Here is a 24,521-nt window from a genome sequence, read left to right on the forward strand (position 1 = left end):
GCAATAAAGAAATGTCATCTATCTGTTGGGCCATGAGAAAGATCAGCACACTCGAGCCAGATAAGGAAATGAACATTTATTAGAAACTGGTAGTTTATGAGCTAAAAAGGTAAACATTCATTTTTTAAGAGACAAAGAATATACAATTGAACACGGTCATCAAAGAGGCACACAATGAAAAATGAAATTTGAAGAAGACTCCATTTTCCCATGTTTGAAAACATCACCAACGTAATTATCAATATTCGTAATGGCACTTGCACACTATAAACAAAATGGACCAAGTCTAGAAGATACACACTTCTGAAGTCATCTCCATATCACACATGCAATACATTGGCTCATTGGTCACAGTCAGACAAAATGGTTGGGAAACAGAAGTGATATCACAAATCCCATAAAAATACAAAAGATGTTGGCAAGACCAAGAAACATTCAGATCAGAAAGGCTTTGTACACATGGATGATGATTTTCATACGATGAATTTTTTTTTTTTTTTAAATGTGCAATATCGAAGGCTTCCCTAAATTCCTAAATTGAAGGCCAAAAGACACAGCTAAAGCTGCCATTTTCTAAAATCTGATAAAACGTTTATAACATGAATCTTACAGAGTTTCCTTATGGAGTTTCATATTGGTTTATGGAATATAAACTGCAACCATGGAAGCACAGATTTATATCTGACCTGCTGTCTGAAGAATATGGCCTAAAGGGGGCAGTTACCTGTGTGTTTGATTTCATATGTGTGTGTGTATATATATATATATATATATACACACACACACACACACACACATATATATGCAGCAGCTGTTCATGGGTGTTTAGTTTTGTGTGTACACACACAGACCCTCAAAGACCTTACAGGAATTTAGCATAGGAACAAAGTTCTTCCTGCAGTATTCCGATTTCAGGAAGTGGTCTAAGAGAAGTGGCTTTTAGAAGGTCAAGTATAAAGATGATCTTAGTAAATTTGGGATTAAGACACCACACAAACTGCAGAAAGCAGAAAAAGTGTAACAAGAGAGTTGAGCAGTAATTGTTACTCTATCTCAATGTTGCCCGAAAGCAACTGAAATGTCACATCACCAGCCTCAAACCCACCCCCCACCTCCAAAAAAAGGAAGTCACTTGGGAATTGCTTATACATGGAATATACTACTTTCTACACTGAGGAAATGCTGCTTTGGTTTTTGAGGAACTGTCTCTCAATACTACCAAGCTCTCTGCGTGTGCTTCATTTGCTTCATTAACATGAATCTGATGGGCACCTGAGATCCACGGTTCCATTTGGTCACTCAGACAAAATATTTCAGTATTTTATGAACCAAATTTCACAAAAACAGTCAGCATGCACAGTACACAGATAACTGTGAAGGAAAGCAGATTTATCTCACATGATGATCCTTTACATAATAATGTAATCCGTTACTGACTAAAAGCACACAGTGGACTGTAACCCTCAGAATAAGGGAAGAAATAACAAATCCAAAGTAAGAAGCGTTTCTCTCCTCAAGGCAGTTATGATGAGCTCTGAGTTCTTGACTAATTTAGTCTATTTCTTCTAACACAGCCAATAAATAATTCATTATTAACTTAATACTGGATCCTTCACCCTATTTTTAAATAGTAACTTGCACTTCTATGGAAAAAAAATCCAGTAACTCAGTAGCTTTTTCTGTTTCTGTATATTATGATCCTAAAAAAACATACAACTGTAACCCAAAGCTTGTCACAATAGCATTTACAAGTGCAATGAAAATCAAGTCCAACTAAGCAAGATATGAAAACCACTGATTGTATTACAAAAATACCATGTAAATCAAGTGAGGTACTCTAGATACTGTGGAACAACAGTTTCTCAGGCTCTTAGACTTTAATTAAAAAGGTTAACTTGAAGATAAAGGTGGTGGGCTACACTTCAATGTGTTACTCCATTCCTTTCTGTATCTCAAGGTCATGTTTTTCAGAACTTAGATTAAATCTTCAGAAATAACAATAGTAAGTGCTTACTTCTAGAAGTGCAAAATGTTGCCCGTGAATTGCTTAAGTATAGGCAGCATGACAAAACAAAGTCACTTTCATCTGTTCATTATCGACGCAGTACAAAGTTCTCCTACCTTTGGTTTCATCTGAGCCAAATACATAGTTAGAGAAGACAAGTACAAGAAAAAAAGCCCATGAGTAAAATATGCATGATTTCCTGAAAATATAAACATATTTTCGATTTAAAGATACAGGTTCTTGATTTTTTTTTCTCAATTCAGTGACATTAAAGTGCAATATAGGTTTAGAAATGTTATTTAGAAATGGTGAATTACAAATTAAGAAAGTTTTTCCCCTCTTGAGGGCAAAAATAGAAGTTGCAGCACCTCTCCACAAAGATCTGTCTCTAACTGTAAGAGGAGACTGTTTGAGAAATCATTTTTTTTCTGGTGTTTCCAACAACATTACAAACATCTCACCTTTTTCCTTCATTTCATGCTATTCCCAAATTCTGTTTCATTTTTTCGTATACAACGTAACTGATGCTGACAGCTGGAAGCACTTTCATAAAATTAGGGGCTATGCCCCGATAAAGTCCTTGGATTCCTTCTGTAGCAATAATTCTTTGAAAGAGACCAACCATGTTTAGCTGTGGAGCTCCTTCCACTGAGGCTAGAACAAGAAGATAGTGTTATACAACAGTTCTAGTAACATTAAAAATTCTTAAGTATTAAACACCTGGGTAGTGAGCCTATCAATTCCAGGGTCATCGATTAGAACTTCTATGCTCACAGTGAGATCTCTCTTTTAATACCCAGACATTCAAGAGAAATCCATGCATCTAAATCCAACTGAAATGCACTGTCCACCTATATTCTTTTTGCTCCTATTATTAGTCTGTGCACAAACTTATCAAGCAAGAATCTCTACTATGAAATTGTCTTTATGAAATTTACTCCAGAGCAAACATCGCTGTCAACCTTCACAGCATGATCAAAGTACTTTTCATTTTGCCTCTAAAGTTTAGGAAACCTAACTTTTATGACAGAATTCTGAGACTATGGCAGGAGCTCTACGTCTTGTATGGAATGTGGCTCTCCAAACATGCAGAACACTGGTGTCTGTAACGTTACATTTGAATCCAGTATGCTAAAGAACAGTGATGGGCAACAGGGACAAACACCTACTGTTAAGATTTTTCCACATAATCCTTGCTTTTTCAAGTATTTTTTTTCCTGCCTCAATTATTTCTTTACTCCCACATTCCTGTTGCAGCCATCACAAATGGTACAATTTTGAAGCGACCACACAAAATATTTTCAGTACAACCGGACTCACCTTGAGCCTGCATGCGTGTTCTGACTAGAGCGAGAGGGTAACTGGCTAGCTGCCCACATGTACTGGAAACAGTACCACATCCCAGCAATACAAAAACACCTGGGTTAGCAGAGCTTGATGCATAGTGTTCTAGCCACGTAGTCTTTAAGAGCTGTCAAGACAGAAGATTAAATAGTAAGACGAGATATCTGCATTCAAGAAAGTAAATAAACGCATGTTTATTTATAAGACTTGTTATGGGTTCAAACCAGAAAAGCATCAAACTCATTAAAAATACACTTGTAGGGCTGGTGTAAAGTGTACAGGTAAATACCTTCACACCCGGGAATGGACTTGAACCAAACTACAATAGCTAGTGCCTAGAAGAGAAATCCTTAAATATCCAGCCACAGCAACAGGCAGCAGCAGTGCCCATGCTCTAAACCAGTTAAGACTTTGGGAAAGGTGGTGGGAATGACCCAGCACTCCACAGGGTGTACCAAAAGCTCACACAGCTGGGTATGTTACTCCATGCAGAAGTATAGATGCGAACTGTAGGACAGAACTCCCATACTGCTTTGAAACATTCGCACAAGTAATTCTGCTGATTAGTATTACTGCAATATCACAAGATTTGTCTAGACTAGAAAAAAATTAGTCTATGCACATAAGTTACTTAACACATTTTGAAACAACTCCTAGAACGTAAAGTAGATAAAAATATTTTAATTTGTGCTGATGGGTATAAGATGTGTCAGTTCATCTTTAAAGGAAACAGCAGTATTTCAAACTCCTCAGGAGAACTACACGTCAGCCACAGAGAATTCTGGTGGCAGGAACAGATGCATACATAATACAAGTTACTACAATCCAATTACAAATCATAGAAGATGGCAAAAAATGTGCAAAGCCGCAAAATATGTAACATACTATTCCTATCAGTCAGGTAAAAATCTGACTCAGGTTTGCTATATACGGGGTACGTTCCAAGCCAACTGGGTCATTTAGTTACGCAAGAGTGTTGTATCGCCCAAGTCTATGCAATGCCTCCTTTTTAGCAGATTTCTTGTTTGATCCAGTGGAAGAAAGGAGCCCTGCATGCTAAATGAAACTTGCATGTAAGGACCCATCTGTACAGGCACCCCCTCCAGGAAGGGCAAAAAAGAAAAATCTTATAAGTTAAATCCAATGGAAATCCTCATTTATCTATTTCAAATCGATGGCAACTGCAATACTACAAGCATATCACAAATCTGACTAATACAGATCTGACTAAAGAACATTCACACTTTTCATAAATTAACTAGTAAAAGCTACATACATTCAGTGATTAAACTCACCTCATAAACAGCAAGGTCAATGCCAGCATAAGGAATTATTCCCAAAATGTTAGGAATATAGCCTTTGTAGAAGGCCTTTAAACCTTCTCTTTTCAAGATCTTCTTAGCACAGTCAAACATCCCAGAATATTGCCCAGTTTTACCCACAGCCAATCTGGTCTTCAAAACCTGAAAGGGAAAAAACAGTGGCCTTAATTACATACCTTATTCATTACTGTAGTTTTTAAATACAGAAAAACACAATGTATCTGTTGGAACTGCTTTGCATTTTGGTACTTCAGGTCTCCTTTGTTGTGGCTGCTGTTGAGGCCTGGCTAGCAGTTTCTTCAGATTTTATCATTAACGCAGAATAGGACACGCTAACATACACTAGATTACAACTTAGTCAAAAAAATGAAAATATGATGGAACATGTTTTTTTTAAGTTTCATTTTACCTTTATCTTCCTGATTAAAACAAGCAGATTTTAATCAATTTGAAGGCATCAGTGTAGACAATATTTAACATAAGCATTAGCCAAAGAAAAAGTGAGAGCATTCACATACTAGCAGGTCTTACTTCTGATCTGGAAACAGCAAAGCACGTTAAGAAAGTTTTTCAAAAGGCATGAGAAGTACTTAAGGGATATAAAGATGGCTTTTCACTAATGAAACCCAACATTAGGTTAATAATAAAATATTACATACATATATATATACAGCATCTTAGGACAAAGAAATGAAAAACAGTATCTAAAAGAAACCACAGATAGAATTTATGAGCAAGAATTTGGCCTACTTTAAAACCTCTTAAGACTGCAGCTTCCTCAGAAGTTTCCTGAGGCTTTGTTTTTTTTTCTTTTGCTTAGAAGCACCCTAAAAAGCATTTCTAGGACAGTAGATGGGAATATTACCTTGTAGAACAGTTCACTTCTCTATTGACCAGCCTATTCCTAATGTTCAACCTAACATTTCAGTTAATGTAACCATCTCTGTACTTGGGCTAGCTGTGACTCAGCAGCTCTGATGACAAGGATAGAGTTAAAAAAAAAAACTGATTACTGCCAGCAATAAAAACAGGTAAGTTTTATTACAACTGACACCCTTCCTTATGGAAAAGTATGTAGGTTATATTTTAAATTAATTCAAAATTTTGATGTTGATATTGGTTTAATGCCAGCCCCAACATACACTCCAGTTATTTGCACAAAAAGATATGTTCTAAGGAACAAGAAAATAAGGAAATACTTTCTACTTCTAATTAAAAAAGCAGGATGTGAAATAGCTGCCCTACAGCAGTTCATATTTTAATGCTAATTAAATTGCAACATACGTAGTACTACATACAAATATGTCCTACAGAGGAAAGACCATTTAATCCAACAAGCCTCAGCTATAGCTGTTTTATTCTCCTTCCCAACTGATCTCCTGATCTGACCCAGCTCCCAATTACAATGCAACAACTTCCTATCTGTTACAGGGAAGATCGCTCCTTGCTTATATACATAGTGGGAAAGATTTAGGCCGAATTCAGAAACTGCCTTTAATGTGTACTTAATCTTAAGTGCATTACAGGATTTCTTTTCCTGGACAAGGTTGCAAAGACACATTTAAACACTGCTCTATGGAGAGAGATACTTGAATAGCAAATATCAAAAGGTGCAATCACACAAAAATACAATAACCCAAGTTTCAGGCTCACATACAGAGGTAAATGACACTATCACCTGAATTCCCCATATATATTAAGAAGTAAATTTAATTTAAAAAGGACATCCACATATACAAAAAAAATGAGAGGTATCAATTAGAACATAGCATATTCTGAAGTGTCTAGCACTGAAATTCTGAAAGGAAGTGCAAAGTAAAAATAAGTTAGGATATAGGAATTCCAATACTTTCAAGAGCAAAAACGCCAAACCAGACATTTGGCGGTCTCAAATGGAAGCAGATTTTCTGTTACTAACCTCCATGGGATAAATAGAAGTTTGTGCTGTTGCCCCAGCCAAAGAACCAGATACGAATCTTTCAACAGTGCCTAGATTTCCGTCATCCTTAGTGAGTATCTTCTTATACTGTTAAGATGAAGTACATTAAATAAGTATCACATGCTTTTCAGTAGATGCAAGAGTTACCTCAAGAGGTAAGAGTACAGTACAAAACGTCTTTCCAAACTGCACTCTGTGTGTGTGTGTGTGTGTATTAACAGTTGTATTTACTAAACCAGCAAACTTAGCACTATGCTTGCTCCAACTCTGTCATCAGGGATTCACAAAAACACTAACATGCAAGGATCCTTTACATTAGGTTAACTTGTTCACAGAGGCACCTAGAGAGTTTTACATATGGCTTCATTCAAGACAGATGCCATCATGCAAGAATGCACCATCATCAGCTCCCAAAAGGCTCGGCAAGATTAACAGTGTGCTCAAAGTTTTCCTATGGAATTCTGCCATTCAGTCTTGCAATACCCCAAAATTTACTTGACTTTTTGTTGGTTTGATTTCATAGTTGTACAAAAATGTACAATATGTTACTTGAGTACTATTTGAGGCATGTCCTATAGATGAAAAACAAAGATCGGTTAGCTACACCAGAACTGGAGTTCATTTTCCAAAGGAAGATTAGGCCTTAACAGAGGTAAATATAACTCTGAAATCCAGGACAAGGGCACCTTATATAGAACCAAGATATTTGACTTAAACAGAATCTTGTACGAGTTCAGTTAGTATAATGCGTCGGGGTTTTGGTCGTTCTCACTATATATAAAGTTATAAAAATGGGAGGACAGTTAAAAATTAATGACAATTTATTTATACTGCTTATAATATAATAGCAAAATCTGCGAAGTAAGTATTCTATTAACAGAAAAAATAGACTATTTGAAATTGGAAAGTCAGTCTAAATTGCTATGGTAAAATCCCCACCCATAAGAACTCTTTCCTGTACAATACAATAGTGCAAATGACAAACAGTGAGAATTATACAGTATTTTATATACCATTATTTTCATTCTTGATTTAGCATCTTACCTGTTCATAAGCCCAGAACTTAATAGCTGTTTCAGGAGCTATTTTCACAACATTCACACCATTTCCCCTCCAGAGGGATCGGACACCACCTTCTTTCAACATTTGCTTAAAACCACTGGCTATATTCATTTTGTTTGACTTTGAACCATGAACCTTAAAAAAAAAAAAAAATCACAGTAAGGAACAGTGCTCTGATTAGGCTGTAAAACTCATCTCCTAAGTAGCCTATCATTGCTTACAAGAACTAGCAAAATCACATTCACTATTGAAAATATTATATTAATTGCACAAGCAGTATAATACTTTGCTTATATTTTTGCCAATATCGCTGTGCAAAACAGTCTTATGGACACAAAGTACTGAAACTGTGGAAACACAGCTAGACCTCCAGAATTCAGATATTGTATTTGGCCATCATCTTTCTGTATCAACTCTCTAAAAACTGAAATGATACAATGGAGACTAATAAGAACTTAAATATTGCACCTACCTGCATCATCACTTTAAGGCGATCTAATGGTGCTGTACCTGTTCGAGAGACAGCACCAGCCACTCCTCCTGCTAATAGCTGCTTCCACCACTGCCCAGTCTTTTTCTCTTCCTCTGTGAACTCATCTGGAACAGTCAAACTATCTCCAATATCCAGCACCTATTAGAATCCAAAGCAAACAGGTGCAAAAAAAAACATTCTACCATCTCAATTTTATCAACAGTTCTAATTCCAAATTGGCCTAGAACCTGAGAATATGTAAATAAAAATGCCAGTACAAAATAAATAAAAAAATAATTTACATTCTAAAATCAACTTGCTATGGATTGCTATTGTTATCCAATTAACAGCATTTTTAAATACTTCTACCGAGCAATAACACCACTGACCCACCATTTCAAAGACTGTACCATCATCATTAAAAATTATGACAAATTTCCGTCTTGAGTATATCCCAAACAAAGACATCCTGTCACGATCTGTAAATCTCTTCAGCGAGCACTAATGCTTACATGATGATTCTAACCTTTAACAGGAGAGTCTTCTGGGATTAGTTTGGTAATCTCTTAAGGTTGCTAACAAGAGATTTCACTCTCATGGTAAGTTATGAATAAATATGTGGGAATTTTCCCCTCACCCTGATATTTTAAAGTAACATTTTTATAGCTGATATATCAGAATATTAAATTCCCAGCAGCTGTTGTGTATTAGCTTACAAAATGATGAATTTGACTGCTTTACTAAGTCGCCTCTCATTATCAATTATTCTGAAATACATATTAATGACTTTTACTCAGCTATAAAAGTTTGACATTTCATTAGCAGGTGCATGTTTGTATGACTATTCAACGTGATCAGAGAAGAACATTCCACAGTCTTATGCCTTGGACAGCTTTATTGCTAAAGGCTGTAGTAATTTTATATATCTCTTAAAAGTAATCTTTGCTCTCCATGTAACTTATAACCATGACAAAAGAGAAAAATTGCACCTTAGATGATGCAAAGCCAGTATTATGCATAAATTAAGCCTATAAAGAAGCAAGAATGTTTTAATAACTGATAACAAGTACTGACCAGCAAGTATGTTAACTGACAAACTTTTTGTTTTAAACTATGGCTAATGTTGATTTCAGATACTACACCTTATTTATGCTGAGTTCCCTATCTGTTAAGTAGACTATTCTGTCTTGCTCACTTGAAATTTAAGAATTGCAGTATGCAGATCATGCATTTATCCACTGTACAAAGAAGGAAAGACCTAACTTTTCTGGATATTGAACATAAAATAGATTAATGAGAAAATCCTTTCATCTTTCTGACATTGTTTCCAAGCAAGGTGCCTTCAGTTACTCAACCACAAATGGAGTCATCAGAAGAACAATCAGAACTCTTAAAATATAGATTCAGGGTTCTTACAGATATTACACATACCTACCAGAGTTTAAACCTTATATCTACTTAGTCCTAAATGCGACTTTAACACGAAGTCTAAGAAATCAAAAGTTAAAGCTAAATTTAGGGGGGATTTGTAATGAAGACCACAGCTATCGTAATACTTCTTATGCCAACGTAGCTGTCTGCTCAGAAGAGTGACAGCAATTTTACAATTAAAAAAAAAAAAAAACAACTGTGAATGACAGCCAGACATGTGAAGTCTCACATCTGCTGTTATCTGAAGCAGCAGCTGTGCTACTGTGTGGCTGGATTTTGCTTGCTGTGATAACTGGGTCAAGTGATCTTCCAGTGTCGCAGTCAGAAGAGACGCCTAAAAGTTTTCCTTGGGGGTAACTGAGGCTATTCCATAGTAACAAAAAAAATAATAGTGGTAGAAAGCATATTATTACAGCAAAAGTATGCTTCGCTAAACAAGCTGGGAGCAGGACTACCTTATCTCATAGCAGTGCTCCAAGGGTTTTCCCTCAGCGAACAGGGAGCTGACTCCCTTTTGTCAAGCATCTCTGAACTGAGTTTGTACAGTGTGAACTGCTCAAAACTTTCATGTCTCAAACTGAATTTTACTACAGAAATGCTGACTGATCCCTCAAGATATAAATGGTCTCACTACACTCAAATCTGTCTTTACCTAACATTATGAATTATTCCGTAACTATGTGGTTTATCCTTCCATTTACACGAAGGATATTAAGCAAACTCGATTATTATTTGCTTATTTACTATATTATTGCTTCTTAAAAGTCAGTGACTAAGGCGTTAAGAGCTCTGTTCAATAGTAACTTAAAATAATGACCTCCTTGTTGCTGTACACCCTGTCATTCTTCAATCAAATTCCACAACATAATAAATGTGAGAACATATAGCATAGAAAGCCATCAATAATGACACTTGCAATTTCATGGTAATGAAATCTACATGTGTTTCACTACATCAAAAGCACAGAACATACAAATGTACTGTAATATGAAAAAAAAGATTTAATATTGTGGTTAGTATCTTTCTGTGGAGTATCTTCAAAGGAAGAAGAGGATTTCTTCCTAGGAAATACTGGCATTAAAATTTAGATGAAGAAAGAGTTATTGTTCTAAAGAAACTCAAATGACACTATCCTGCTTGTAAATGAGAGGGCATTAAGCAAAACGGAAAACCAAACAATCTTTTAAATGTATGAAATACAACTGTGAAGCTGTTATACTCAATACTGCAACTTATCGCAGTAGAAATCAATTTAAGAGCTGCACTGAATTAAAAATAGAAGTTCAACTTACAGTGGAATGTTTCCAATATCGAATTATTTCCTCAATGTCTGTAGCGGGGTTAAACATAAAATGATCTCTCCACTCATTCCAGTCTACTGACATTGTCCCATCAGCATCAATACTAAAAGAAATTGAACCAAAACAGGTAAGGCAACAGCAGCAACGTTGAGCGTGTGTTTGTTTTTAAATACTGGCCATCACAGTGATACCGTCTGTAGACTGGACATGGAGACAAAGGGTAAATCTGCCACGGTCTTTCAATATCATGTGTTTCTTATACAAGTGTATCTAACATTCCCCATTTAAAAATATAAAACACTTGATTCTATCAACAACATTTGCACAGAACTGAGGTATAAACATTCCCCTCCTATAACCAGATGCTAAAACAGTGGTCAGACTTTGTATAACCCAAGAATAGATGGAATATGCAAGAATTACTGTAGAGGTGCCACTGAAGTTACCAACAATCTTTCCAAGTTATAATCCCATTCAAATACTATGTTCTGTGAATTAGAAAATGTGTTTATGAAGAATACAAAGAAGCTCAAAATATTTTAAGAAACGACAATTCCTGACCTTTGCAGGATCTTTTCCGCCTGTTTTTCTGAAATGTTTATACCCAGTATCTTGAGGGACTGGACAACTTCTGATGCTTCAATTCTTCCTGGAAACATTAAAAGAAAAATAATACATATTTAAAACATTGAACTTCATACACTTGCAGCTCATTGAATTAAATCATACCACCTACACAATAGCAAAGATGATTTAAATTTTAAACAGAGATAATGCATTTTTATTATGCACTATCAGGACCGAGCAAAGGTAAGTAAATTAAAATCATACAGCTAAATGAGATGCAAACATCCAGTAAGTTAATAGCTAATAGTTTAATAGATACATGGATAAACTATAAGGAAGTTCCTATCTGGAAAGCAAAGATCCCCAGATCAACCAACCTGGAAGATAATAAAAAGGCAAGATGACTATAATAATTATTTCAATCTATAGTACACAATAATTACATTCCCATTAAAGGAATGAAGTAGAGGTTTCACACACAATTTTTGGTCTCCAGTTTAGACAAAGAATATAAATTAATTTTTAAGACATAGTTTCTTCAAACAATGTTTCAACACATAAAATAAAGGCGTACCATCATTGTTTTTGTCCAGGCTCTTAAACGCCAGTTTCATTTTCTTTTCATGATCTTTAAGATACTGCATAAATTCTTCAAAATCTAGCTGCCCATCCCGGTTAGTATCTCCAGCCTTAAAGATTTTCTGTTGAGAGAAAATTTAACATTTCGATTTTCCAAATTATAGAAACTCACAAAGTAAAAAAAGCTCAGGCTTACGAAGTATAATATCAGTCACTTTGAGAGTCAAATCAGGAAAATACCTAAGCATACACTTCAGAACCATGTTTTGTTTCCAGCATTAAACACGTTCTCAACAGTTTCATGAAGACACAAAACTCTCAGCAGCAAAGATAGCTTTAAGAAAGCATTATTCATTATTCCTAAAACTTTTCTATTCATAGATTTTAAGGTTTCTTGCTAGCAATGAAAAGTTACACCTACAGGGACCAAGTTATTTGTGGAAGAGGGATTGGTGGACGTGACAAAATCATGAAAAAGAACAATTTTAGGCCTCCAACTTTCTAGCTGTACTTGGGTCGACAATATTCCAGTAAAATTAAATAGTTCTAACTATCCTCTTCAGTCGAGTGCTCTGTTCTAATTATAAAGATAACGGTATAAATAGCAATTAACTATTTAAGTGTTGACCAAAAAGTACTAGGGTCTTACCTGACTAGCACTTCTACCCCTAAGCATTTGGGAAGGCAAGCCTAGGCCCTGACAAAAAACAAACAAAACACACACACCACACATAAAACACTACACACCATACAAACACTCTACAACAAACCTGTAGCAAATAGAAATAGTTATCTTCCACTTATGCATGCATTTGCTAGTAACAGTCCTGCAGATCAGAAATGCCTACGTATAAAATTAACTATGAGTTGAATATGATAAATGATTGCCAGCACAGCAGGAAACAAGCCTGAAATACAGACAAGGGGTGTGGCACGACTGCCTGGGCATATACTTTCCCTTCATCAACAAAGCACCTGAAAAGTCTATCATCTTCGTGTGTGAAAACATACTTTATGAAAAAAAGGAAATTACAGCAACCCCTCAGAGCATCAGTCTGTAACCACTGAAGTAGGTCTTGTAGGTCTTCATAGGTAAAGCCCCAAGAATAGTGAAGCCGAGGATAGTAAGCTCCACAGGATTTACTAGCGGGGACTTTAAGCCACAGCAACAGATACTCCGTAAAGAAAGCCCTGCAGAGACGGCAGCCAGGGTCACGAGAGGAAAGGCGCAGCAGCCCTACTGCAACAGGCACCTCCCATCCTCTCACATCCAGTGTCCAGCAGGACACAAGGAAACAGGAGGCAAGGCCACCACAAAAGCCCTGCTCTAAACCAGAAGATTTAAGGGAAGTTATGCCCCATCTCATCACTTGGGCATTAGTTCCTATCTTGTCGCTGAGTATGTGAAATCCCAAGGGGCCAGGACACTGTACAAGAGCTGTACGAGGTAGAAGAAACCTGAGAGTAGAATTTCTCCACTGAGTTGGTGCAAGTTTCTGAGCACTTCAGAGCATGCTTACAGCATATATTAAGAAGTCTTCAAAATACCTTCTGTTTTTCCAAGTGCCTTGCACAGCTGTAGTTTCTGAATAAAGTAAGATTTGCATTGCTGTTCTAATTTGCAACATCTGTTTTTAAATAATTTTGTTTACTCCACTATAATCAGCTTAAGTCCTTAAAAGAACCAAGTCCAGGAAGACCTAGCCTACAAAAACTCAACATAAAGGAAGCTAAAAACTCTGGTGTACATGTTGTAGGTGTCTGAGAACTTTTGAAACCGTCTAAATATATTTATATTGCCTCCTTTTTTTTTCCTACTCCTCTACTAAAAAGAGTACTTTAACATTTAATCTTAAAAAAAAAAAAAAAGAATTCCCAATTAAAAAGGGTAGTATTAGGTGGTACTACACAGTGAAATACAAGGCAAATTATTTATCTCCCATAATACAGCAAGTTACGCACAGTAGAATACATGCAAGATACTGCATACTCAGATAAGTGTTTGATTTCAGCCTGGAAAAATATTTCTGCAGTATTGATCTTAATATGCTCTCAAGTCCAGCATGCCAGTTCTACCAATAACTTGTCAACACAAATATACTCATAAATTCAGTTTTATCTCATGCCCTTGCCTTACCAAAAAAAAATAGTTTATGCTTACTCAAGTTTATGGATGCATTCCTGACTATGTCCTTCTAATAAGAAATAAAACAAACAAAAAAAAAAACAATAGATCAATCATTCAAAAATAAATCCATTAAAAATGACTCTGGACAGAATGAGCCCCCACCTCCAAGAAAATGCCATCTCAGCCCCTCTTGTACTGCATGCACAGCACCGTGTACCACAGGACCCTTGTGCCTTGCTAGGCTCTCACAAGCAGCTGAGAACGGGTAGTTTATGTGGCAGTCACACGCACACAGTTAATTCTAACCAACACGAATTGCTGCCATTCCCTGCTGCTATCTGAAGTACACAAAAATATAAAACAAGGAAAGCATTGTTCTGGCTCATAGATATGACAAAATCTTAGCTAAATTCCAATTGCAAAACCTCCACTGCTAAGGATGATGTAAGCCAAAGAAAACAGAAATTCCTAGGAGGTTTAGAGAGCTGGTGATTAGTGTGTGTGAAGGGGGGCACCTTTCCTTTTATCTGCCAAATAAGCAGATTTTACCCTGCAACAACTAGAAAAGGATGAGCACAAGTCCATTCTCCATTCCCTACTTTTGGTTTTATAGTTATTTTCCGCACTTCAAGCCAGTGTCAACCACCCTCAGTGCAGCAGAACAAAGGAACAGGGAACAAAATGTATGCTGTACCTCAGCAGGCACGTGCCTATTTCCTCACACTACGAACCTAAAAGTTCATACAAACAAAAGCTTCTTACAGTCCAAAAAATGCACTATTTACATGGGTGTTAAAGCTTCAGATTAAAACCCCTAACTAGCCAATTTGTGGAACAAACAGGAATGCTCAAAGAGCTTGCCTTCCACTCAGTGGTCAGAAATTCCCTCATGGGAGGCTGTGTGTTGCATGGGCACAGCCAGTGGGCAGACACTAGGTTGTGTGGGTAGCCTGACACCACCTCCCGGATGCAAACCGCCCATCCACAGCATCATGGAAAAACTCAGTCCAACAAGATCAGGGGGAGCAGGACCATGTCCATCTGACTCCTGAACATCTCCAAGGATGGAGATTCCACAGCCTCCCCTCCCCAGGCAACCTATTCCAGTGTCTGATCACCCTCACTGAAGTTCAGCAAGGAACCAGACTCTGCTGTTCTGCATTTAATATACTGCTAGATACCAGGATTTGCAGTTACAGCCACCTGTCATTGTGCCACTTCCTGGGTCACCAACTTCTCTGACGGAGAACTGGATGCCTTGTAACATGGGTGCGTTTACAACAATCGAGCAGGAACCAACCCAGCTGCCAGCCCTTGCACTGAAGTCCTGGGAAACAATACTGAGTGTGCCTGGCACCTAAAACCTGCCAGTTGTTGTTACAGACTCACCGTGGAATCACTTCACCTTTAGGCAGGCCCAGCCCCAAAAGGAAATAGTTGATTTTTTCAAGGTGTGCCATTTCTTTTCTCATGCGAAAACTTTAACCCTGAGGCAATAAATATAACCCACCATACAATGAAACAGTGACCACAACGAATTACAGAACTAAGACGACAATTTAGATTCTCTCTCCTGTTAACACTTAGGGCCCTCACACATACGGACTAGAATACTCGTGCTGACCTATTTGGTCATGACATTGCTGCCTTTTAAAAACAACTCTGTTACTTTTGTTTTCCGCTCTGTAGTTAGTTAATGCAGCTGCTTTTGAAGTCTTGCACAGCAATGCAACACCAATGTGAAAAGCCAAAACAGAAAAAAATTATTTTACAATTTCTGTATTACATACAACACACTGCAATGTTTAATTTCTACTCCTCTAGAAGTCCTCTGTCTGTATAAACCTAAGCCAGCAGGTCTGTTGACAAAAATCAGGAAAGTTATGGACATGCTTTAGATACTGAAGATACTAAGAAGATACTTTTAGATACTGAAGACACTAAAGATACTGAACACGTGTAAGCGTCCCAATGAGTTATTACATCACTCTGTGCTAAAGTTATGAACTTTAAAACATTCATAGCTATAGTGTAAAGAAAGAGAATGCAAGATAATACAAGTCTTAATGCTTTTAGGTACACTTTTTAATTCACAGTTCAATGTTTATGTTATGTGTTGCAATTGTTTCTGCATTCTGTATAAGCCTTCCCTTTCTTCTGGTTACAAAATTCAATTGTACGTGGAAGGTGGGGCTACTCAGTACAAATGATTGCCAATCATCTATTCTTTAGCTAGTTATCTCAGCTAATTAAAGCAGAGTAAAGAGTACTTAACAGGAAGTGATCCATCAAGAAGTTACTGGGCATTTCTGGCTTCCTATCATGCTATCTACCTACAAAACACAATAAAAACAAACAGCAGTTAAAGACTCATAATTGGTGCAATTAGGAGTTCATTGTTCTGTAATCTAATAATAGAGCTCCAAAGGGCACAGTTACAAAAATCACACAGAAAATCCACCAGCACCAAGGTAAGAACAGCATGTCTGTGAACATTCAGAAAGTTCACATTTTCTTTCAAAACTTGATATTTATCTTACGTAGATATCTCAACGGCAACCTTGCCATTCCCTTCTCTTCTCTTCCTATTCTTTCCCCCTTTTGGAGCCAAAATAATTAGCGACAGTCATTCATATAACTCTGCATTCTACCATTATAAATTTGTGGACTGTACTCCTACTGCAAGCCAAATTCAGCCATAGCTCAAAAACATGCAACTCTGTTTACTGAACATGTATCCTACAGTATTGAAACTCGATGGTGTTTTTTTCCTACCTATATATGCCAGGACTACAGAAGTTTAGGACACAATGATAACCCAAAACTCAGTAGTAAAGATTGTTTAAATCAGTCTCGTCATTCTGCATCAGTTGAGGGATAAATCCAAAACAAAGCGAAAAGGCTGAAAGTCCCAGGATGCACCCACACGTTACCCCAACCAACGAGCCCAAATAACACACAAAGGAGACTGCTGGTAAGTTTAAAAACACCTACACAATACCGTGTTGTGAGCAAAACAGTCGTTTGCACTACCTCCGAAGAACCTTCAGCTTACTGAAATGCTCCATTCTTATTTGTTCCCTTCCTTCCCGCAGGATGCTACCAGCATTTAAACAGTATCCAAGCAGGTGACCCGTCAGACCCTGACATTACCTCCCACCCCCATACAGCAGACTTGCACTCAGAGATGTAGCTGTTCCATCAGCTACAGAGTAGCTTCCCCTTCCTGTTCTTTGCCCGGAGCACCTCTCTTCTTTGCAAGACAGAAGGGCTAGCCACAGCCTTCTCATTGGTTCATTTCAGGTAACAATCTCTATAAAATGAGCCTAAAAAGGAAGAGATGCGAGCTGTGAGTATGCTCTCCAGCATGCATTGCAGAAGCTGCTCCCACAGGACCTGGATAAACTCTCAACTCACAACTATGAATTAGATTCCAAGAATCTGAAACAGCATAAATGGGAGATGCAAATCCTCCCTTGTAACTTCATTCAGCATTCCTTGCAAGTTACACTGCTTTTTTTCAAACTCTGAACATACTTGGTAGACTAACTTTTCTGACAAATAAGACTATTCTACTGCACAGGCATCCCTACCTTGCACACATCTTAGAAGATTTACCAGTGTACCTTGCATTTTCACCTGGGACACACTGCTTTCTCAAGACAGTGATTTAGCAAAGCATTTCAACATGTGGTTAAGAGATCTTCCAGGGTGGGCAGAGGGGTTCACATATTTGGTACCTAGCATTCTTGTATTTTGCATAACAAGAAGAATGAATCATTCACTGTACCCTGTTCAGGGAAAAAAAAAAAAAAAAAAAAAAAAAAAAACAACTATCAAGTTAGTATTAGAAAAACAATTTTTTTCCCTCCCTGTATGCTTAAAGTGTTATGAAAATTAAATTAAATTCATCTTGCTATTTCATACGGATACTTGGTGACCACAGCATTAAATGTTTGCTTACAACCGGACTCAGATATATTACTGAAGATGTTTATGGTATTTCACAATTAAGTCCCTATAATGAGACACATTTCTAACACCTATTATGACCTGAAAAGCAAGGTTTAAAGTAACTAAGTAGTGCCATTTCTCAATAAACACGTGACATCTGTTTTTTGTAAAAGCAGAAGGTGTCTATCTACTCTAAACCTATAGTATTAGTTTTTGGCATACAATTAAGAAAAAAGTTTCATTTCATAAAAAATGGCACTGAGAGACATGGAAGTGCAAAAGATTTCTGCTTCTACAGACTGAATCTTCATGTCACATATGGCAATGATTTCTAAGTGTAGGTATTGTGTAGAAGCTGCTAAAGCAACTGGAGCTTTTTTTATACATTCCTAACCAAAGTACAACGTAATGAAGAGGCTTCATTTAATTTGGTCTACTAGCCTTCTAATTTTGCCATATAAGGGAAGTTACCAAAAGTAAGAAGAGCGCAAATAACATAATAAAACAGTGGAGAAATATTAACAGCTATGTTTAGCTTAGTTACTAAACAAATATCTGTAAAGGGATATGCTTCTGGGCTAAAAACAGCTATAAGTTTCATGGTCTGAAGCACTACTAAGCTCAAGTTTTTAAGAGGCCAGAGAAAAGCTCAGCATTCACACCTGGTTCTGTTCTCACCTGTGGTCTCACACTACAACGCAGCACCGTAATACAACACAGGAATCTGGTCTGCTTGACGAAATTCTTAGTTCCTTTTATTTTAAATGCAGCAACACACTTCAAGTGTTCCAAGTATTTTTAACATAGCTGGCCTACAATTCTCATAAACACAGTTGACTACTCCAAGCAGATCGTATTCCGATTGCTGAGAATTTAGTCTCTTTGGGCCTTGTTTCCATTACATCACACTGTACCTTCATGTGAGTTATCTCATCACACTGTTTTATTTTCATTTAAAGCCTTATTGTAGCCAGGAATGACAAGACTTACGTCTAAATCTGACAGTCAGTCTAAATAAGAACATCATATTGTTTCCAGAACGTAGTTATTCATTTCAGTAACATCTTGCTGCTCTTAGCTCCGGGACTCAATGTATAAATAGTACCTGAATGTGAATGCTTGGCTGTTTCTACCACAAATTGAAGCGTGAAAGACGGAGTTTGCCTCCTGCAGGTTTACTGTAAGGATTGATTGCAACAGAAGGAAAGCGGGAATAAAAATAGTATAACCACTCACACCATTTATGGTACTCACATCTAAGAGACTCACTGCATTTTGAAGACACAGGATGAGATCATTTGAGATCTGATCCCAGCATCTATTTTGTATCTCTACCAGACAACTCCGCTAATCAAAACTGACTGTACTATAGCTGTTAACGGGGCTCGTAGAGAGCCGTTTGATACTGTCACCGCAATCAACTCCTTCTTTGTAGGTGCTCATATACGAAGTCAGGAATCTTTTGTAAAGCTCTGCAAAGTTGTCCATTCCTAGCAAGCAATATACTCTAAAATATAAAACAGGAGTCATCCTGGCAGCCTCTAAGAAGTACACACTTTAGAGTTTTTAGTGGCTTACTTTTCTGTCACACGCTTACAGGAGGCAGGTCAAGCAGAACAGAGTCAGAAGCTTCTGCCACTTTGTGCGATGAAGTCTTTCTATGGAGAAAAAGATTCTTCCCTCATGAAGAACATGTGACCTACTTCCAACACCACATCTATTTGATGTCTACAATATTACTTCACCTAGAAGAGTGTCTCATCACACATTAAGCATTAATAAAGCCATCAAGAAAATGGATGAAAGGTCAAACGAAAAGAGCATACTCTTGCCTACTACTCAAATGGATAGCAGCTTGCTAACTTCTAAACGCATGCATGTTCCTTCCAGAAAGGGATTACATACTGTTTCAAGAGAAAAGAGGAAAGCAACATTAGTAGCACAAACACTAATTTCTAATACTGTGAAGGTGACGACTGAGGATGACCCAAGTGCAGTGAAAACACACAACGCCCACCTGGTAGCCTACCAACAGTTAACTGGGGTGAGCAGCGCTCCCCACCAGTACAGTGACCAAGACTGCCCAGCACGTCTATTTCACTACATGCAGGAGCATTTCTGGAAACCTAACCCCCACCTGCATCTAGGAACAAAAGAGTGCAACGCCCGAAACCCTGACCCAGCCACGAGGAACTGAAGTCTACTCTTATTCAGCACATCCAAAGGTCTGCCCACACCCATAAAACCACTGAATCAGCAGTGCTGAATGTGTAGCCACGTTGTATATTTCCAGGTTTTATTTCCTTACTCATTAGTTGTTAGCAGTTACAAGACTATTTCTGCCTCCACAAACACAAGGAGTACAATTGCATGCATAATTTTATTAATAAAATGCCTTTTTACCAAGTAGTAAAAAGATATTTTACTGAATTAAACATCAGTTTAGAGCTTGAAGTGGAGCAAGTTGTAGAAGGCAGCTTCTAGCCTCAAGGAACAGTACAGGAAGCAGATTAGCTACATAAAGACAGGAAAGAAACTGGAGGCAAGTCTTAATGGGGGTCTCATTCTAACAAGTCATTTCAAGTAAAAATCACGTGCATCGTTAAGTTTAAAACGGTGAACATATAAATGCTGCAGTACGCGGCAATAATTCTTCCACCCATCTCAGACATGCAGCATGACTCATGGCTTACTTTGTTTACTCTGTGTTTCTCAGGCAACCAAGACAGCCAGTTTGGCTCCCCACTACATCCACGAGAGTGTAGCTTATCTCAATTGATTTCATGGTTTCACTTCCAGTTTATCCTGCAGCAATCGAGGCTTTGGCAGATACTTAGATCTGCACTTCGAATGGAAAATATCGTGCTGAATATAAGAAAAAATCATCTGAAATTTCACTTACAAGTTGTTCCAAAGTTAAGATATATACCATGTCTCAGGGCTTTCAGTAAATTATGTTGGAAGACCATCCCCATTAATTGTCAGAAAACTGGGCACCTATTCCTCTGTTGTTCACTCTAGGTTAAAAAACCACACTGTTATAGTCAAACTGGCACAACAGGTTTTCAACAATGCATCCACAATGCCTGAGTAAAGTCTGCAACTAGTGACATGACATGACTGACAGCTCTCACGGGGAAGCAGACCAGACTGTCCCTCCTTTACAGACCGAATTCTGAGAACACAAGATACGCCCATAAAGATGCTTTTGACCAGAAGCAATATTGAAGTGAATGCGTGCTTAGGACTTTCATTTATACTCTCACAATAGCATCATTCAACTCCAGAGACCTGTTGGATACTTTTCCTTAAGTATATGAGACTGAGTTAAATATAAAGAGGTAAAATAGAGACCAAGTAATGAAGAAAGAAGAGGCCGCATCCCAGGATTAGCATATGGTCACTGAAATTGAATGCCTTACCCAACACACCTGAACATCGCAGTCAAAATTTAGGCTGACTTTTCTGAACCTCTTTCCAAAGCTACGCAGTGCCTAATGCAGGCATGGCAGTGGAATGCTGATCAGTCGTCACATTGAAATAAAGAACAGCATTGTTAAAGTAATAGCTCCAGCACAGACCTCCGCTGTACCTGTTCAGCCTAACTGCAGCTATGTCTGATTTTCAGAAGTGCAGGTAAAATACAAATTCTTCCATAAAACCTGGATGTTACGCCTGTGCCCTCTCAATGATGTACAAAAACAAACAGTACATGCCTAAGCACAAATGCACACTGTTGTTAACACAAGTCCGATCTGTACGTCTTATGTGACTGCAGATACAACCTACTTTCTTTGCAAAAGAATTGACATCTCAATGTGCCAGCTCTCAATTTACTAACCACAGACAAAGACTGTTACGACTTTTAAAATTAACTGAGCCCACTGAAGACAACCTCACCAGCTTCCATAAGCAATACCTTTTAAAGAGATAAACGCTCAACCTAAAAGCTGCCTTTTCAGTGCAATTTGCCTTATCACACAATTACTTACACCCATAGAATTGTGCATTAAATGATTTTATGTTCTGATCCTGAGGCATCAATGATGACAACTAGAAAACGGAAGTTTCTCTCCCAGGTACAGATCAGATTTGCTAGTGTAACAGCAATTAGACACTCGATGACTCAAGTTTTACTGACTCAGGAGGCATCACTAATAAAAGAGGACAAAAGAATGTAATAGTCCAAGCGGATCCCTGCAGAACCCACAGCCCAGTGACAGCTGTCTGGTCTGTGGTCTGATGGCCAAAGTTACAGTGTATTTTCACGCACAGGAGCCTCGCTATCGGACACTGTCTGTGCCACCCCACATCAGTGTGCTCACTGGAAGGCAGCTTCACGAGCTGGAGCTGACACTGCAGCTGGCTGCCATACGGACTAAAGCGGAGATTCACTTCCCTGCTGCCCAAAATACACCTTCCCGTACTGCGACCTAGACCATACAAAACACGGAGCGACATCCAAAACCCGTGAGTCACCCGCTGTGCCATGCCGGAGCGGAAACACACTACCACACACCACGCAGCCAGAGCCCACGCAGCCGAGGGGCGGCCCACGGCGGCAGCAGCAGGCCGAGCCCCTCGGCAGCGGAGTCAGCGGCAGCACCCTTGGGTGCGGGGCGGCCCCGGGGCCCCCGGGCCCTGCCCGCTCCTACCTCCTCCGCCTCCTTGCCCAGGGGGATGCCCATGGCGCGGAGGCCGGTCTGCAGCTCGGCGATGTCCACCCGGCCGTCCTCGTTGAGGTCCAGCTTCTTGAAGAGGTTGGCGTAGCGCGACTCGCCCTCCCGGCCCCCATCGCAGGCGGCGGCGGGCAGCGCCAGGCGCAGGAGCTGGAGCATGGCGCGGTGCTGAGCGGGACGGGCAGCGGGGCACTCGCCGATCGGCTCCCGCAGGAGGGGCCCCGGTGCCACGGACAACGCCTGGGGCCGCGCCCGTGGAGAGGAAGGGAAAAAGGGAAAGGCGAGGAGGGAGCGCAGGGCCGGGCAGGGCAGGGGACAGCAGCACCGCCTCGCCCCCGGCGGGAGGTGCCACGAAATGGCCGCTCCCCCAGTCCCGCCCCGCGGGGCGGCCAGAGGCGGGCGGGCGCGGCTGTGCCTCCGCCGGTCCCGGAGAAAGGGGGGTGGTTCCTTTCACGACGTGCCTCTTTTTCTTACAAATAGGAAATGTGTGCCTTCGTTACATAGCGGATTGGCTGTGCTCGATCGCGCTGCTGCGAATTGACTGAGGTGATGTGCACTGTCGGAGTTGTATCAAGTTAAATAGTTCCCACCCAAGTGTAGAAATACCCATGGCATTGCACAAGACACTCGGAGATCCAATTCGGGTACTTTGGATCATCTCAGTCCCCAACACAGCTACAGTCAGGTCAGCACTGAAGCCAGATGAACAGTCACTAGGATAATCTAGAGACCCAACTGCCAGCCTTTCACAGAGCTTGGCTCGTTTAGCCCACTAGAACAAAGGCTAGAAGAGGAAACTCTTGCTTCATACATAAATCAGTAGCATAAACGTCAGAATGCAAAAGGAGCTACTTAAAGGGCACGGTCGGTATGAGAACAAATGGATGGAAAATTGTCAGCAAGAAGGCTGTTCATTTGAGAGCCCGCTGTCCGCACAGAGAGCTGCAGTGAACAACAGAGCAACTGAACCAAGTCTTGTTCTTGTGGTGCAATAGGCAGGCAGCGTACAACCAGGGAGAGTGTTTCAGCCTTACAGCATGAACTTACTAGCCTTGCTCAGAAAGTAATCAATAAAGCTAATCTGGAATACTGTCTGACCATAGACTACTTATCGAGTTAGACACTATTGAATAAGTAACCTTGCATTTTTAAAGGCTATGATTGCATTATAGGTTTATTGAATCAACAAAATTAGGTGGGAAGAGACCTCAGGGGGTATCTACTCCAGCCTCCTGCTCAAAGCAAGCTCAGCCACGTAGTCAGCACAGGTTGCTGAGGACTTGAAGCAGTCTTGAAAGCCTCTACGGACTGACACTGCACAATCTCCTCAGGCAGCCTGCCCTACCACCTCACTCTCCTCATGGGTAAGACACTTCTCCCCTTTAACCCAGTATAAGCTTTTGTTTCATTTTGTGCCTGGTGTCTCATCCTTCCAGCATACCCCACTGCCAGGATCCTGGGCTCATATTTTTTCTAACATCTGTGTAGGTACTGGTGGGGCAGAGGCCTCCGTCTAGGCCCACAGAAAACACATCTCTTCTACCAGCTGAAACAGCCCATGCTCTTCAGCTTCCCCTCACAGAAAATGCTCCAGCCTCTAAACGCCCCAGTGACCCCCTACAGAACTCTCCAGTTTGTATCTTTTAGGTACTGGAGAGCCCCAAACCAACCCAGACTATCTAAATGCAGTGTAATTTGTGCTAAGTAGAGAGGGACCATTACCTCCCTTCTTCTGTTG

At 39.3% G+C, this 24,521-nt stretch overlaps 1 protein-coding gene across 1 annotated transcript; it reads right to left on the bottom strand.

Annotated features, from left to right (window-relative positions):
• Positions 1-64: 64 nt before the first annotated feature.
• Positions 65-23,130, bottom strand: SLC25A24 (solute carrier family 25 member 24). The gene is made up of 10 exons (XM_040566159.1): positions 22,760-23,130; positions 12,018-12,144; positions 11,438-11,525; positions 10,868-10,979; positions 8,145-8,303; positions 7,655-7,807; positions 6,590-6,697; positions 4,645-4,812; positions 3,326-3,476; positions 65-2,659 (listed from the first exon to the last, which is right to left on the bottom strand). The coding sequence occupies exons 1-10, from the start codon at positions 22,940-22,942 to the stop codon at positions 2,481-2,483; spliced, it is 1,428 nt and encodes a 475-aa protein (XP_040422093.1). The 5' UTR covers positions 22,943-23,130; the 3' UTR covers positions 65-2,480.
• Between the last annotated feature and the right edge of the window lie 1,391 nt (positions 23,131-24,521).

This window comes from Cygnus olor, chromosome 8 (genome assembly GCF_009769625.2).
Source record: "Cygnus olor isolate bCygOlo1 chromosome 8, bCygOlo1.pri.v2, whole genome shotgun sequence".
NCBI lineage: Eukaryota > Metazoa > Chordata > Aves > Anseriformes > Anatidae > Cygnus > Cygnus olor.